The sequence below is a fragment of the Aotus nancymaae genome, unplaced genomic scaffold, assembly GCF_030222135.1.
Source record: "Aotus nancymaae isolate 86718 unplaced genomic scaffold, 86718_ANA_hifiasm-v0.15.2.pri h1tg000012l, whole genome shotgun sequence".
NCBI classification, from domain to species: Eukaryota; Metazoa; Chordata; class Mammalia; order Primates; family Aotidae; genus Aotus; species Aotus nancymaae.
Genome location: NW_026988423.1, coordinates 49,449,055 through 49,462,266, shown reverse-complemented (window position 1 = coordinate 49,462,266; position 13,212 = coordinate 49,449,055). Strand labels below are relative to the sequence as shown.

At 49.6% G+C, this 13,212-nt stretch overlaps 1 protein-coding gene across 6 annotated transcripts in view; it reads left to right on the top strand.

Moving 5' to 3' along the window:
• Positions 1-13,212, top strand: part of CUX1 (cut like homeobox 1) — a 465,449-nt gene that overhangs the window by 405,126 nt on the left and 47,111 nt on the right. For 3 of the 6 annotated variants that reach the window (XM_064375703.1, XM_064375704.1, XM_064375702.1), the window contains exons 21-22: positions 5,336-5,638; positions 11,546-11,734. The exons of the other annotated variants lie outside the window; for them this stretch is intronic. In XM_064375703.1, coding sequence (XP_064231773.1) covers positions 5,336-5,638; positions 11,546-11,734 — 492 coding nt within the window. The remainder of the gene's footprint in view (positions 1-5,335; positions 5,639-11,545; positions 11,735-13,212) is intronic. 6 annotated transcript variants of the gene reach the window in all.

Here is a 13,212-nt window from a genome sequence, read left to right as displayed (position 1 = left end):
ATTGCTCCCATTGAAAAGTTAAGGCAGCTGTTGTTTCCCTGCTGTTTTTGGAATCTAATATTTCTCATAATCCTTTTATAGTTCCTGAATGTGTTGTGTATCTCAGAGGGCCTTGAGTCACTATCTCTGCTTCTGTAGCTCGCTAAGCAAGCTCCTCTTATGCCACATTCAGTGTCTTATAAAAAATCAAAAATTAATTCACATAGATGACTTTTTAAATATAACACCTTACTACTGCTGTCAAAGACTGGATGGATGGGACCGTGCAGTGAGGCTTTTAAAATATGCAAATTACCCATTTTCAGTTGTCCCAGTCCTGCAGGCTGTAGAGTCCTTGGAAGCGAGATTTTTGTCTGATTTCTCTCTTATCCCCAAGACACAGAGTAGGTGCTTTAAAAATGTGAGTAGGCCAGATGCGGTGGCTCATGCCTGTAATCCCAGCACTTCGGGAGGCTGAAGTGGGTGGTATGCTGGAGCCCAGGAGTTCAAGACCAGTCTGGGCAATATAGCAAGACCCCATCTCTCTACATAAAATACAAAAATTAGCCAGCGTGGTAGCACACGCCTGTGGTCCCAGCTACTTATGGTCATACATTAGCAAGGAGGTTAAGGTGGGAGGATCTCTGAAGCCCAGAAGGTCAAGGCTGCAGTGAGCCATGATCATACCACTGCACTCCAGCTGGGGCAACAGAGCAAGACCCTGTCTCAAAAAAAATAAAGTGAGAGTGAAATAACGCAGGAATGATGGTAGACTGCGATTCAGAATCACATGGGATTGGCAGACAGCAGGATGGGTAGAAACATCGAGGTTTTCAACTCCTGATCTGGTTCCGATCCTTGCACCATCTGTGTGACTTTAACGAAGTCAGGTTGCCTGTCTGAGCCTCGGTTTTCTCACCTGGGATATAGGGTGTCAATTTCCACCCCAGGCCGTTAGGACAATTGAATGAAGCCACATGTAAACGCCCTCAGCTCGCTACTCCATTCACGCCTGGTATGAAATGTGTTTTGGTTCCCTTCCACAATCCCGTGAGTAGATCAGCTTTTTGTGACTCATCGTTAAGTCTTGGAGATGCACGCATGTCGATATGTGGGTTGTAGAAAAGCTGTACCCAGGAAGGCAGGCAGCACAGTCACTCCGTCACTAACACACACTTGGGTGCAGGATGCAGGCACCACCAGGCATACAGGGGCTGTTTAGAATATGGCTCATCCCCCTAGCTCCTGGCTGTGTGTCTTGGGACACCATTTTTCTTTTTTTTGAGACAGTCTCACTCTGTTGCCCAGGCTGGAGTACGGTGGCACGATCTCAGCTCACTGCAACCTCCACCTCCCAGGTTCAAGCGATTCTTCTGCCTCAGTCTCTGGAGTAGCTGGGACTACAGGCATGCGCCATCATGCTTGGCTAATTTTTGTATTTTTAGTAGAGACGGGTTTTCGCCATGTTGACCAGGCTGGTCTCAAACTCCTGACCTCAGGTGATCTGTCCGCCTCAGCCTCCCAAAGTGCTGGGATTACAGGCGTGAGCCACCGCGCCCGGCCAGAACACTATATCTTACCTTTGTAAAATGTGGCAAATGGCTGGGCACAGTGTAAGCGTGGCTGGGCTCACGCCTATAATTCCAGCACTTTGGGAGGCCAGAGTGAGAAGATCACTTGAGGCCAGGAGTTCAAGGACCAGCCTGGGCAACATAGCAAGACCCTGTCTCTTTTTTAAAGTTTAAAAAAATGTTGAATGTCTTTAAAAAGATAAACTCATCGTACTGGATGTGGCCTCCTGAGTCTGTCACCCATGTGTCTTGTCATGTGCCAGGCATTGTGGGAGAAATAGCACTTGATCATGAAATTTATGTTGGCTATAGGTCTTTATAGAAACAAACACATTTGACCGGGCGCAGTGGCTCACCCTGTCAGGGTGGCCAGGGTTAGGGGACCCTCTGTGCACCATCCAAAATACAGTCAATAGAAAAGAAACATTACTTCTTCTTTTCCAAAAATTAGCCCATGGAGCCTTGTGATTAAAGCAATATTCTCTGAAAAAGCAAGCTTTGTTCCACTCCATGCAATTAAAAATAATAATTAAAAAAAGAAAGGGTTGGGTGCGATGGCTCATGCCTATAATCGCAGCACATTGGGAGGCCAAGGAAGGTGGATCACCTGAGGTCAGGAGTTCAAGACCGGCCTGGCCAACATGGTGAAACCCCTTCTCTACTAAAAGTACAAAAATTAGCTAGCATGGTGGCAGGCGCCTGTAATCCCAGCTACTCGGGAGGCTGAGGCAGGAGAATTGGTTGAACTCAGGATGCGGAGGTTGCAGTAAGCTGAGATCGTGCCACTGCACTCCAGCCTGGGTGACAGAGCAAGACTCCATCTCAAAAAAAAAAGAATGATTTTCTTCCCAACGTGATGTTCTGAGCCTCCCCAGTAGCTGGAACTACAGGCACCTACCACCACGCCTGGCTAGTTTTTGTATTTTTAGAAGAGTTGGGGTTTCACTATGTTGGCCAGGCTGGTCTCGAACTCCTGGCCTCCAAGTGGTCTGACCACTTTGGCCTCCCAAAGGTCTTCTGCATTTTAGATTCAGACTCAGAGTAGAGAAACAGATACAAGCCACCTCCAGCAACCAGCTGCCATGTGACACTTTCACACATCTGGACCTTTCCGGGCTCAGAAAGGGCTTTGATCTCAGGGGTCCTGCCTTTGTAGTTGCATCCCGGAGCACAGAGAAATACCTGTAACACTAGTGAGCGCCCCTGTTTAGTTCTCCTGGGGGTCCATGATGGCAGAAGTCCATGCCACCGGCTCACAGGGAGTCCCTGGAAGAAAGAACAGCACAGCCTGTGAGTTGCGTGGCGAGCTCTGCCTCCACCAGCACCCAGAAGAGAACAGGGAAGTGCCACACGCAGTTCATTAACCAGGCAGCCATGGTGCTGACCTTGCTGTGGGTTAAAGGACACAAAACCTGAAAAGAAATCTGTTTATCATTTGGGGAATTCATGCCATCCTTGACAGTATCCGGTGAGCAAGACGGATGATCTGCCAGGCCAGTCCTTCGCATGGCTGAATCACGCCACCCTTACAGTACAATTCCTCTGCCGGCTTCAGACACAAAAATAACATTTGCAGGGTTTTATATCCAGTTCTCTGGTGACCCGGGGGGGTTGAGCAGAGAGAAGAAATCTGATTTGTAAGATTCACATTGCCCTAAAGATTTATACGGACCATTTCTGCCTCTTCCGCCTGTCTCTTCTACATCTTTCAAAAGCCAGTTTGGCTTTTTTTTTTTCTGTTTATAACCTGATTTCCCAGGTCAAGGACACAGTTTTATACGATGGTGGGAGTTTATGCGGGTTCAGGATGATACACAGGTTGATCGCTTAAGTTGTAGTTGTTTTATTTGGGGTTTTGCTCTTGCTAGATATGAATACAAAATACTCCTTGTATTTGGAATGTATTTACGGCAGGTTTAGTATATCCTGGATATGTATGTCCAGAAAAGGACTCTCGAGTTAAATAGTAATTTAACATTAAGTTGCTACTGTGTGCTACATTTTCTTTTCAGCCAGGTAACTACTCTGGTGCTGATAGTGACTGAGTGACCTTCTAGGGCCCAAGGGAGAAGGAGCAAGTGTAAGATCCTCTTGGCCAGGCAGAGTGGCTCATGCCTGTAATCCTAGCACTTTGAGAGGCCAAGAAGGGAGGATCACTTGAGGCCAGGAGTTCAGCTGGGGCAACATAGCAAGACCCCGTCTCTACAAAACAGTTTTCTAAAAGACCCTGGGAGCAGAGAGCATGGCCTGAGCCCTCTTACCTGGCACTGTGGGATCTTAACCTGTGTCTACCTCAGTGGGCACGGGGGGAGGGATTGTGCCAAGATACTGAGCTGGACCACAGGCAGATTCTGGCTTGCAGGCAGGACCTCAGCACGAAGCCACTTTTCCTCCTGGACAGTTTCTATCTGCAGAAATTAGGAAATGGCCAAAGTCTTTATCCCAGACACCCCAGAACTGGAATTCAGCCTCTTTTTTCAGGTTTTATGGGCTGCTATAAGATTATAGGCCAGAGGGACCACTCATCAACACAGCCCAGCTGGTATTTCCCACTGGGCACTCACAGCGACCCCAGCAAGGCAGAGCAGAGTGTAGACGCTGGCTTGTCCACACCAGCCCAGTCACTTCTGGCATCAGTTACGGCGTGCCTTATACCAGCAAAGAACTTGGTTTTCAGAGCAAGTCCTGAGGTTTGATGTAGAACTCTAAAATGTAAGAGCTGGGGCATCAGAGTGGTTGTTCCTCCTCTCCTTGCCTCTGGAGTTGAGTGCCATAGAGTTCTCTGGTCTTCACAACAAAAAACCAGCTGGGCATGGTGGCATGCACCTTTGGTCCCAGCTCCTCAGGAGGCCAAGGCGGGAAGATTGCTTGAGCCCAGGAGGTCGAGGCTGCAGTGAGCTGTGATTGCACCACTGCACTCCAGCCTGGCCCACAGAGCAAGACCCCATCTCTAAAAAAATAAAAATAAACCACCCTAGGTTCTCAGCCCCACAGTGCTGGGGACCAAAAGCTATGGCCATATGTTTCCTCATTTTTTTTTTTTTCGAGATGGAATGTCACTCTGTGTCACCTAGGCTGGAGTGTGGTGGCGCAATCTCGGCTCACTGCCCCCTCCATCTCCCGGGTTCAAGTGATTCTCCTGCCTAAGCCTCCTTAGTAGTTGGGATTACAGGCCCCCGCCACCACGCCTGGCTAATTTTTGTATTTTTAGTAGAAATGGGATTTCACCATGTTGGCCAGGCTGGTCTCAAACTCCTGACCTCAGGTATCCACCTGCCTCGGCCTCCCAAAGATTACAGGCGTGAGCCACTGCACACGGCCATGTTTCCTCTTAAGGGTCTTCATAACTGTGGTGACTACACATTATTTAAAACAATCTGTCTATGCTGTTTGTTCTGGAAAATATGAACAGGATAACTACACAAGTTATGACCTAGCCAGAGTGCTTCTGAACCAAATGATGGGGTTTCATTAGAAGAAACCATGACAGTGATAACATGATTAATAGTTTTTTAGCAGAATACCCTCATGCTAAGCCTTCCAAAGCCTCTCTTTTAAACCCTTAGTTTTTCTTCCAGTGATGATATTTTTGTTTTTTCGTACAGAAGATTAGAGGTGACTCTCAGTCAAAAAAATATGAAACCATTCACGAAGACCCACAGAAAACCCTAGCGTCTGCTTCGCCTACAGAGCGTTTAATTAGTATTTCCTAGATAAGGGACATGGACGTTCACGGTGAAAGACAGCTATTTTCAGGCGCGGTTTCTCCTGTGCTTTAATTACAGAAAGCACTCCAAAGACCTCCGCCAGCTGCAGCCCTGCCCCTGAGTCCCCGATGAGTTCCAGCGAGTCGGTGAAGAGCCTGACTGAGCTGGTCCAGCAGCCCTGTCCCCCCATAGAGGCGAACAAGGATGGCAAGCCCCCGGAGCCCAGTGACCCGCCAGCATCCGACTCCCAGCCCGCAACCCCGCTGCCTCTCTCTGGACACTCGGCCCTCAGCATCCAAGAGCTAGTAGCCATGTCCCCGGAGCTGGACACCTACGGCATAACCAAGCGGGTGAAGGAGGTGCTGACGGACAACAACCTCGGTAGGTTCTCCTCTCGGCTGCCGGGTCAGGAGGCGGCAGGGAGTTCGCAGGAGGAGCGGGGGAAGGGTGGGGCGGGCCCCAGGCTGAGCCAGCCACAGAGTCTCAACTTGTGTAGGCACCCACTAAGAACATGAAATGCCCTATAATTGTGAACAGTAAGGAGCGTGAGTTCTGCAGGTCAGTCCCCACCTCCTACCCACCCTACACCCCCACAGGGACCTTAGAAGATGAGCACAAGGGTCAGAGTGGACTCAGGAAGATCCACTCAGACTGTCTCTTTCTTTTTTCTTTTCTTTTTTTTTGGAGATGGATCTTGCTCTGTTGCCCAGGCTGGAGTGCAATGGCACAATCTCAGCTCACTACAACCTCCGCCTCCCAGGCTCAAGCGATTCTCATGCCTCAACCTCCTGAGTAGCTGGGATTACAGGTGCCTGCCACCACGCCTGGCTAATTTTTTTGTATTTTTAGTAGAGATGGGGTTTGCCATGTTGGCCAGGCTGGTCTCGAACTCCTGGCTTCAAGCAATCTGCCCACCTAGGCCTCCCAATTTGTTGGAATCACAGGCATGAGCCATCGTGCCTGGCTTGGATGTATCTCAATAGAGACAGTCTGAGTAAGGCCAGATTCTTGAGGCCACAGTCTGAGACCAGCCTGGACAACACAGCAAGACACCCTTCTCTATAACAAATTTAAAAATTAGGCCGGGCATGGTGGCACATTCCTGTAATCTCAGCACATTGGGAGGCCACAGCAAGAGGATCGCTTGAATCCAGCCAGTATTTCGAAACCAGCCTAAGCAGTATGGTGAAACCCTGTCTCTACAAAAATTAGCTGGGTGTGGTGGTGTGTGCCCACAGGCCTGAGGCAGGAGAATCACTTGAGCCCTGTAGTTTTAAGCTGCAGTGAGCTGTGATCGTGCCACTGTATACTTCAGCCTGGGCAACACAGTGAGACTCTGTCTCAAAAAGAGAGAGAGAGGGGCACCCAGTGGAGCCCAGCATCCTCAGTGGGCTCTAGAGCTGGTCATCGTTCACTCAGCAGCACCAGGACAGCTCAGTGGAAGGTCTGACAGGCCGGGCCTGGATCTCACTCTGCTCACTGAGTCCGCGATGCTGGCCAGGCAGCCCCCATCCTCAGATCCCCCTCCACAGAACTGGAATAACCACGCCTGCCTGGGGGCTGTGAGTAGCAGCAATTCTAGCACCAGCCCTGGCCAGTCAGAATAGTCATTTTTATTTTTTCTTGGCTGTTCCTGCTGCCTAGGGAAGCCATCTCCATTTCACAGCCCACCACCAAGGCAGGCAGCCCTGGGAAACTCAGTCCGTTACCCTGCTTTCCCACCGTGTGTCAGACCTGGCCTCGGCCAGGCATGTGCTCCAGCGCCCCAGGAGCTTGGCTGGGGTGGGTCTCTGTGGTCTGTGTCACTGCTCAGCAGCTGCTATTATGTAACAATATTACAGTGTTTCATCATTGGCTGGAGTGCAGGGGCACGATCTCGGCTCACTGCAACCTCCGCCTCCCAGGTTCAGGCGATTCTCCTGCCTCAGCCTCCCGAGTAGCTGAGACTACAGGCACGTGCCACCACAGCCAGCTAATTTTTGTATTTTTAGTCAAGATGGAGTTTCACCATGCTGCCAAGGCTGTTCTCCAACTGGCCTCAGGTGATCCACCCACCTTGGCCTCCCAAAGTGCTGGGATTATAGGCGTGAGCCACCACGCCGGCCATGCCTGTCTTGTCATTTTAAACCACCATGCTCCTGCAGTGTGGCGTTGACCAGACAGGGTTCCCTGGTTTAGGCACGTGGAGGTTGGAAACACACCTTTCTATCCTTCTTATTTTTATTTATTTATTTATTTGTATTTATTTATTTATTTTTGAGACAGTCTCGCTCTGCTGCCACACTGGAGTGCAATGGCGTGATCTCGGCTCCCTGCAACCTCTGTCTCCCAGGGTTCAAGCGATTCTCCTGCCTCAGCCTCCCGAGTAGCTGTGACTACAGGCACCTGCCACCATGTCTGGCTAATTTTTTTGTATTTTTAGTAGAGACAGAGTTTCACCACGTTAGCCAGGATGGTCTCAATCTCCTGACCTCGCGATCCGCCCGCCTCGGTCTCCCAAAGTGCTGGGATTACATGTGTGAGCCACCGCGCCGGGCCTAGCTTTCCTATTTTTCAAGGGTGGAAGTCAGTTAAAGGGACAGTGCATGCAAGCACAACCCTACCAAGTGGTTGCAGTTTGTCTGCCACTCATGGAAAGGTCTTGTGTGTCTTTTGCTTCTCCCATGGGATGAGAAGAAAAGGAAGGCGGAGCACCATGGCTCACCTGAAGATGACAGGTGGCCTGTAACGCCAGCACTTTAGGAGGCTGAGGCGGGTGGATCACCTGAGGCCAGGAGGTTTAGCCCAATCTGGGCAACAGTGAGACCCTGTCTCTACAAAAAATAAATTAAAAAAAGAAAAATGGGCCCAGCATAGTGGCTCACATCTGTAATCACAGCACTTTGGGAGGCCGAGGCAGGTGGATCACCTGAGATCAGGAGTTCAAGACCAGTGTGGCCAACATGGTGAAACCCCATGTCTACTAAAAATGCAAAAATTAGCCAGGTGTGGTGGCAGGCACCTGTAATCCCAGCTCCTCAGGAGGCTGAGGCAGGAGAATGGCTTGAACCCAGGAGGTGGAGGTTGCAGTGAGCTGAGATCACACCACTGCACTCCAGCCTAGGGGACAAGAGCGAGACTTCATTAAAAAAAAAAAAAAAAAAAAAAAAAAATCCGAGCATGGTGGCTGCTTGGGAGGCTGAGTTGGGAGGATCACCGGAGCCCAGGAGGTCAAGGTAGCACTGAGCCATGATGGCACCACTGTACTCCAGCCTGGGCAACAGAGCAAGACACTGTCTCAAAAAAATAATTTTTTAAAAAAGGCGGGGGAGTAGCTGAGTTCCACTAAAGTTTGTTCAATGATCTAACAGCCTAGGGGTCACACTAGCTTGTCCAGTGAAGCCTCCCACCCGTTGTCTGTACAGTGCGGCAACCAAACAGACTGAGAGAAAGTGTCGTCCTATCAATGAGACCTTGTATAATTCAGTCAGTTCATAAAAACAGACTGTAGCTGTTGATTTGAAAAAATGGCTAAGTCCCCTGTGTTCCTCAGTTATTGAAATGTGCAGGGATTCCTAGACTTGAGTCACCTCTCACTTCATAGCTTGTCACACATCCAAGGAAGCAGGCCCGATGCATCACTGCCACCCACCCCCGTACAGGAAGTGGCATTTTGTGTAAATGTTGAAAATCAGATAGGGTCTAGCTCTGTGGCCCAGGCTGGATGGAGTGCAGTGGCACGATTATAGCTCCCTGCAGCCTTGAACTCCTGGGCTCAAGCAGTGCTCACACCTCAGCCTACCAAGTAGCTGGGACTACAGGCACACACCCCCAAGTCTGGCTAATTTTTTTTCTTTAATAGAGATGCGGTTTCCCATATTGCCCAGGCTGGTCTCAAACTCCTAGGCTCAAGTGATCCGCCCACCTCAGCCTCCCAAAGTGCTGGGATTACAAGGGAAAGTCTCGTTTTAAACACTGATAAGTGGCAAGATGGCAGTTACAAGATTGCGAACATTGAGATCTGATGCTTGGCTTTATCATCCATGCCACCATCATTGTGGAGTTCTCGTTGATGTTGGTTTTACTGGGTGAGGGTTTGTAGCTTTCTTCAGGTTCTCAAAGGGGTCTGTAGCCCAAAAGCAATTAAAATTAAAAGTCATGGCTAGGACTGAGAGTGATAGTCCTAAGAGTAATACAGATAATCTTCCAGGAATAATCATCTGCTTTTTTTCTTCCCCATTCAACTGGGAGGCTGAAGCAAAAAGTAGCTAGTGATTCATATTTATTGCTTTCCTTAAGATAGCAAGCTCCTTGGAATGAAAATAGATTCGTTCGCCATGTTAGCATTAAATAAAATTTACTTATAACAACTGCAAAAAAAAAATCATAAGGACTTGGGACATTTATAGGCGAAAGAGTTTGAAAGGCAGAGAAACCACAGATTTACAAAATCAGTAAATTTATCTTTGAGTTTAAAATAACCAAGCCAGGCATGGTGGTGCGTACCTGTAATCCCAGCTACTCAGGATGCTGAGATGGAACAATTGCTTGAGGCCAGGAGTTCGAGTCCAACCTGGGCAATATAGCGAGACCCTGTTTCTTTAGGGGAAAAAAAAAAAAAACACTAATAAGAAATTAATTTCTCAACTTCAGAGTTTTCCAGGCAGTAATCTTTTACTTGGAAGCCCCTTCTTAGAAGCTGGTGTGAGGTGTTTCTGTTTCACAGGATGTGAGCCGCAGAGAGAACTAGCCAGCCCTCTGCCGTCTCCCTGCCCCGGAGCCGGAGAGGTGCTCTTATCTGTACGCTTTATGGGGTTAAACGCTGGCCCCTCTGATCCCAATCTCCACTTCCACCTAATAAGTCCTGTTCATTCAAGTACTCCCATGAGGCCATCCAGGTTCTCATTGATCCCGATTTGTACCTTTACAAGCGGTGGCCCTCTAAACCAGCAGCAGAATGGCCCTCAGAGAAGTGAGCCTTTCTTTCTGAGCTCCCAACAAGCATTTCCAATTCAATGCGGCTGTGCTCTCCATAGCGAAATGCCCTCTGATCAGCCTGTGAAGTGGGCTACTTACCCCTGCCTGGGAGAAGAAAAGGTCTTTGGGAAGGGGTTTTGATCCTCTTCCAGCTACTTTATTTAGCAAAGGCAGCCTACACTGCAAAAGCCAACCTTGGAATTGGAATCGGCCTGCCTCTCAGCAAGCAGAGCTGGGCAGCTCTCTCTCCTCCGTCCTGCTGTGATTATGTGTTGTGTGCCCCGTTTTCTCAGCGAGACCTGATAACCTTGCTAATTGTGGAAGAAGACGTAGGCTGCCCTCTGATTTGAGATTGTCCAAGAGAGGTCTCCTGTTTGCTGTGTGACATCCTGAGCTCTGGCTTAGGGATTTCACTGCCTCTGAGAAATGCCACAGGTGGTAGTGTGACCTCAGCACACACAAAGCCTGAAGGCTTTTTCTTTCTTTCTTTTGAGACACGGTCTCTCTCTGTCGCCCAGGCTGGAGTGCAGTAGTGCGATCATCGCTCACTGCAGCCTCAACTTCCTGGGCTCGAGCAATCTTCCCATCTCAGCCTCCCAAGTAACTGGAACTATAGGTATGTATCACCACGCCTGGCTAATTTTTGTGTGTGTGTATTTTTGTAGAGACTGAGTCTTGCTGTGTTGCCCAGGCTGGTCTCAAACCCCTGAACTCAGGTGATCCTCCTGCCTCAGCCTCCCAGAGGCCCTTCTGGCCCCCGCACCCAGCTGAAGGTTTAAGAGAAACATCATTGGTTGGGCGTGGTGGCTCACGCCTGTAATCCTAGCACTTTGGGAGGCCAAGGTGGGTGGATCACCTGAGGTCAGGAGTTCAAGACCAGCCTGGCCAACATGGCAAAACCCTGTCTCTACTAAAAATACAAAAATTAGCCAGGCGTGGTGGCACATGCCTGTAGTCCCAGCTACTCAGGGGGCTGAAGCAGAAGAATCGCTTGAACCTGGGAGGTGGAGGTTACAGTGAGCCGAGATCACAACACTGCACTCCAGCCTGCGTGACGGAGCAAGACTCCATCTCAAAAAGAAAAGGAGAGAAACATCATCGGTTATATGTACGAAGAATGCAAGGGCAATGCCAGCTCCCTCGCCAACGGAGTGTATTAAAAGTCTGGTTGAAGATATATTTCTACCACGCACTTGCTGTAAGCTAGGACATCGCCAGCCCAACCCTGGGCCTTTAAAGTCCTGGGTCTGATTTTAACTGTGACACATACTTGTCCCCTCAGATCCCTGGCTGTCGGTGACAATACTTGTGTCGCTTCTGTTTTCTCTGTAGGCCAGCGCTTGTTTGGGGAAACCATCTTAGGGCTCACCCAAGGCTCTGTCTCTGACCTCCTTGCCCGCCCAAAACCCTGGCATAAGCTCAGTCTGAAAGGACGGGAGCCCTTCGTCCGGATGCAGCTGTGGCTGAACGACCCCAACAATGTGGAGAAGCTGATGGACATGAAACGGATGGAGAAGAAAGGTAAGTCGCCCAGCTCCGCCCTGGCTGGCTGCGTCCTCATTCACAAACAGGCTGTTTCTCTCAAATCCTTCACACACAGCTGATGGAGGGACTGACCCATGACCAGGGCACCGGAGGACAGAGCAAAAAAAATATGTTTTGATGGTCATCAGCTAATGAGTATCTAAGAGGGCTGGAAATATTTGTAACTTTCTGTCTCCAGCAGCCTGAATCTAAAGACTTTTTTAGCACTGGGAGCACTTTTAACCAAGGAGAGCGGAACAGCGCTGGGGGTGCTGCGTTTGATTTTTGTGTTGTGTGGGTGGCTGATCCGGCTATTACAGCGTTTACTGCGCATGTACCATGTGGCTGGAGGCTTTCCTTTGTTATCAGAGAGAGAATTAAGAAATGCATTTTGTAGGCCGGGCATGGTGGCTCATGCCTGTAATCTCAGCACTTTGGGAGGCTGAGGCAGGCAGATCTCTTGAGGTCAGGAGTTCAAAACCAGCCTGGCCAATGTGGCAAAACCCTGTCTCTACTAAAAAACGTAATAACAATAATTACCCAGGCGTGGTGGCACGTGCCTCTGTAATCCCAGCTACTTGGGAGGCTGAGGCACGAGAATCATTTGAACCCCGGAGGTGGTGAGCAGAGATTGAGCCACCGCATTCCAGCCTGGATGACAGAGCAAGACCCCATCTCAAAAAAAAAAAAAAAAACCCTGAATTTTGTAGATCAAGAAACAGAAGTTCAGAGAGGTTCAGTGCCTCCACCAAGGTCACCCGGTGTGGAAAGTGACAGAGCAAACTCCTGCCACACAGATCTCTCTCTCGCTGTTATTTTCCAGCCTCTGGGGATCCGGCCTCCCTAAAGGGATAACCCCACATGCACCCACATGTCGCCTCGAATGTGGATTTGCATTCTTCTTGCAGCCTGTAGGGTTCAGCATAGGAAAAGTGCCCGAAGCCAGGTGTGCTGTGCCTCATGGTTTGCGGTTCCTAAAAACTGGTCCTCACCACTGAGTCCGCCCCTCGGGAACCCTCAGTCCTCAGGTCACCCACAGTGCTGGGAGCTGACTGGGTGGCTGAATGCATCCCTCAGAGGCAGAGACCGGGAACCAGCTGCTGCTGGTCTGACAAGCTAGGCACGGTGGCTCACCCTTGTAATCCCAGCACCTTAGGAGGCCAAGGTGGGTGGATCACCTGAGGTCAGGAGTTCAAGACCAGCCTGACCAGCATGGAAAAACCCTGTCTCTATTAAAAATACAAAACTAGCCGAGTAGCTGCCTGTAATCTCAGCTACTTGGGAGGTTGAGGCAGGAAAATCACTTGAACCTGGGAGGCAGAGGTTGCGGTGAGCTGAGATCCTGCCATTACACCCCAGCCTGGGCAACAAGAGTGAAATTCCATCTCAAAAAAAAAAGAATTGGTGCCCACCCTCCCTCATCAGCTAACGCAGAGAATCTTAACTAAGAGTGGGCATCCCAGGAGCCGGGCGCA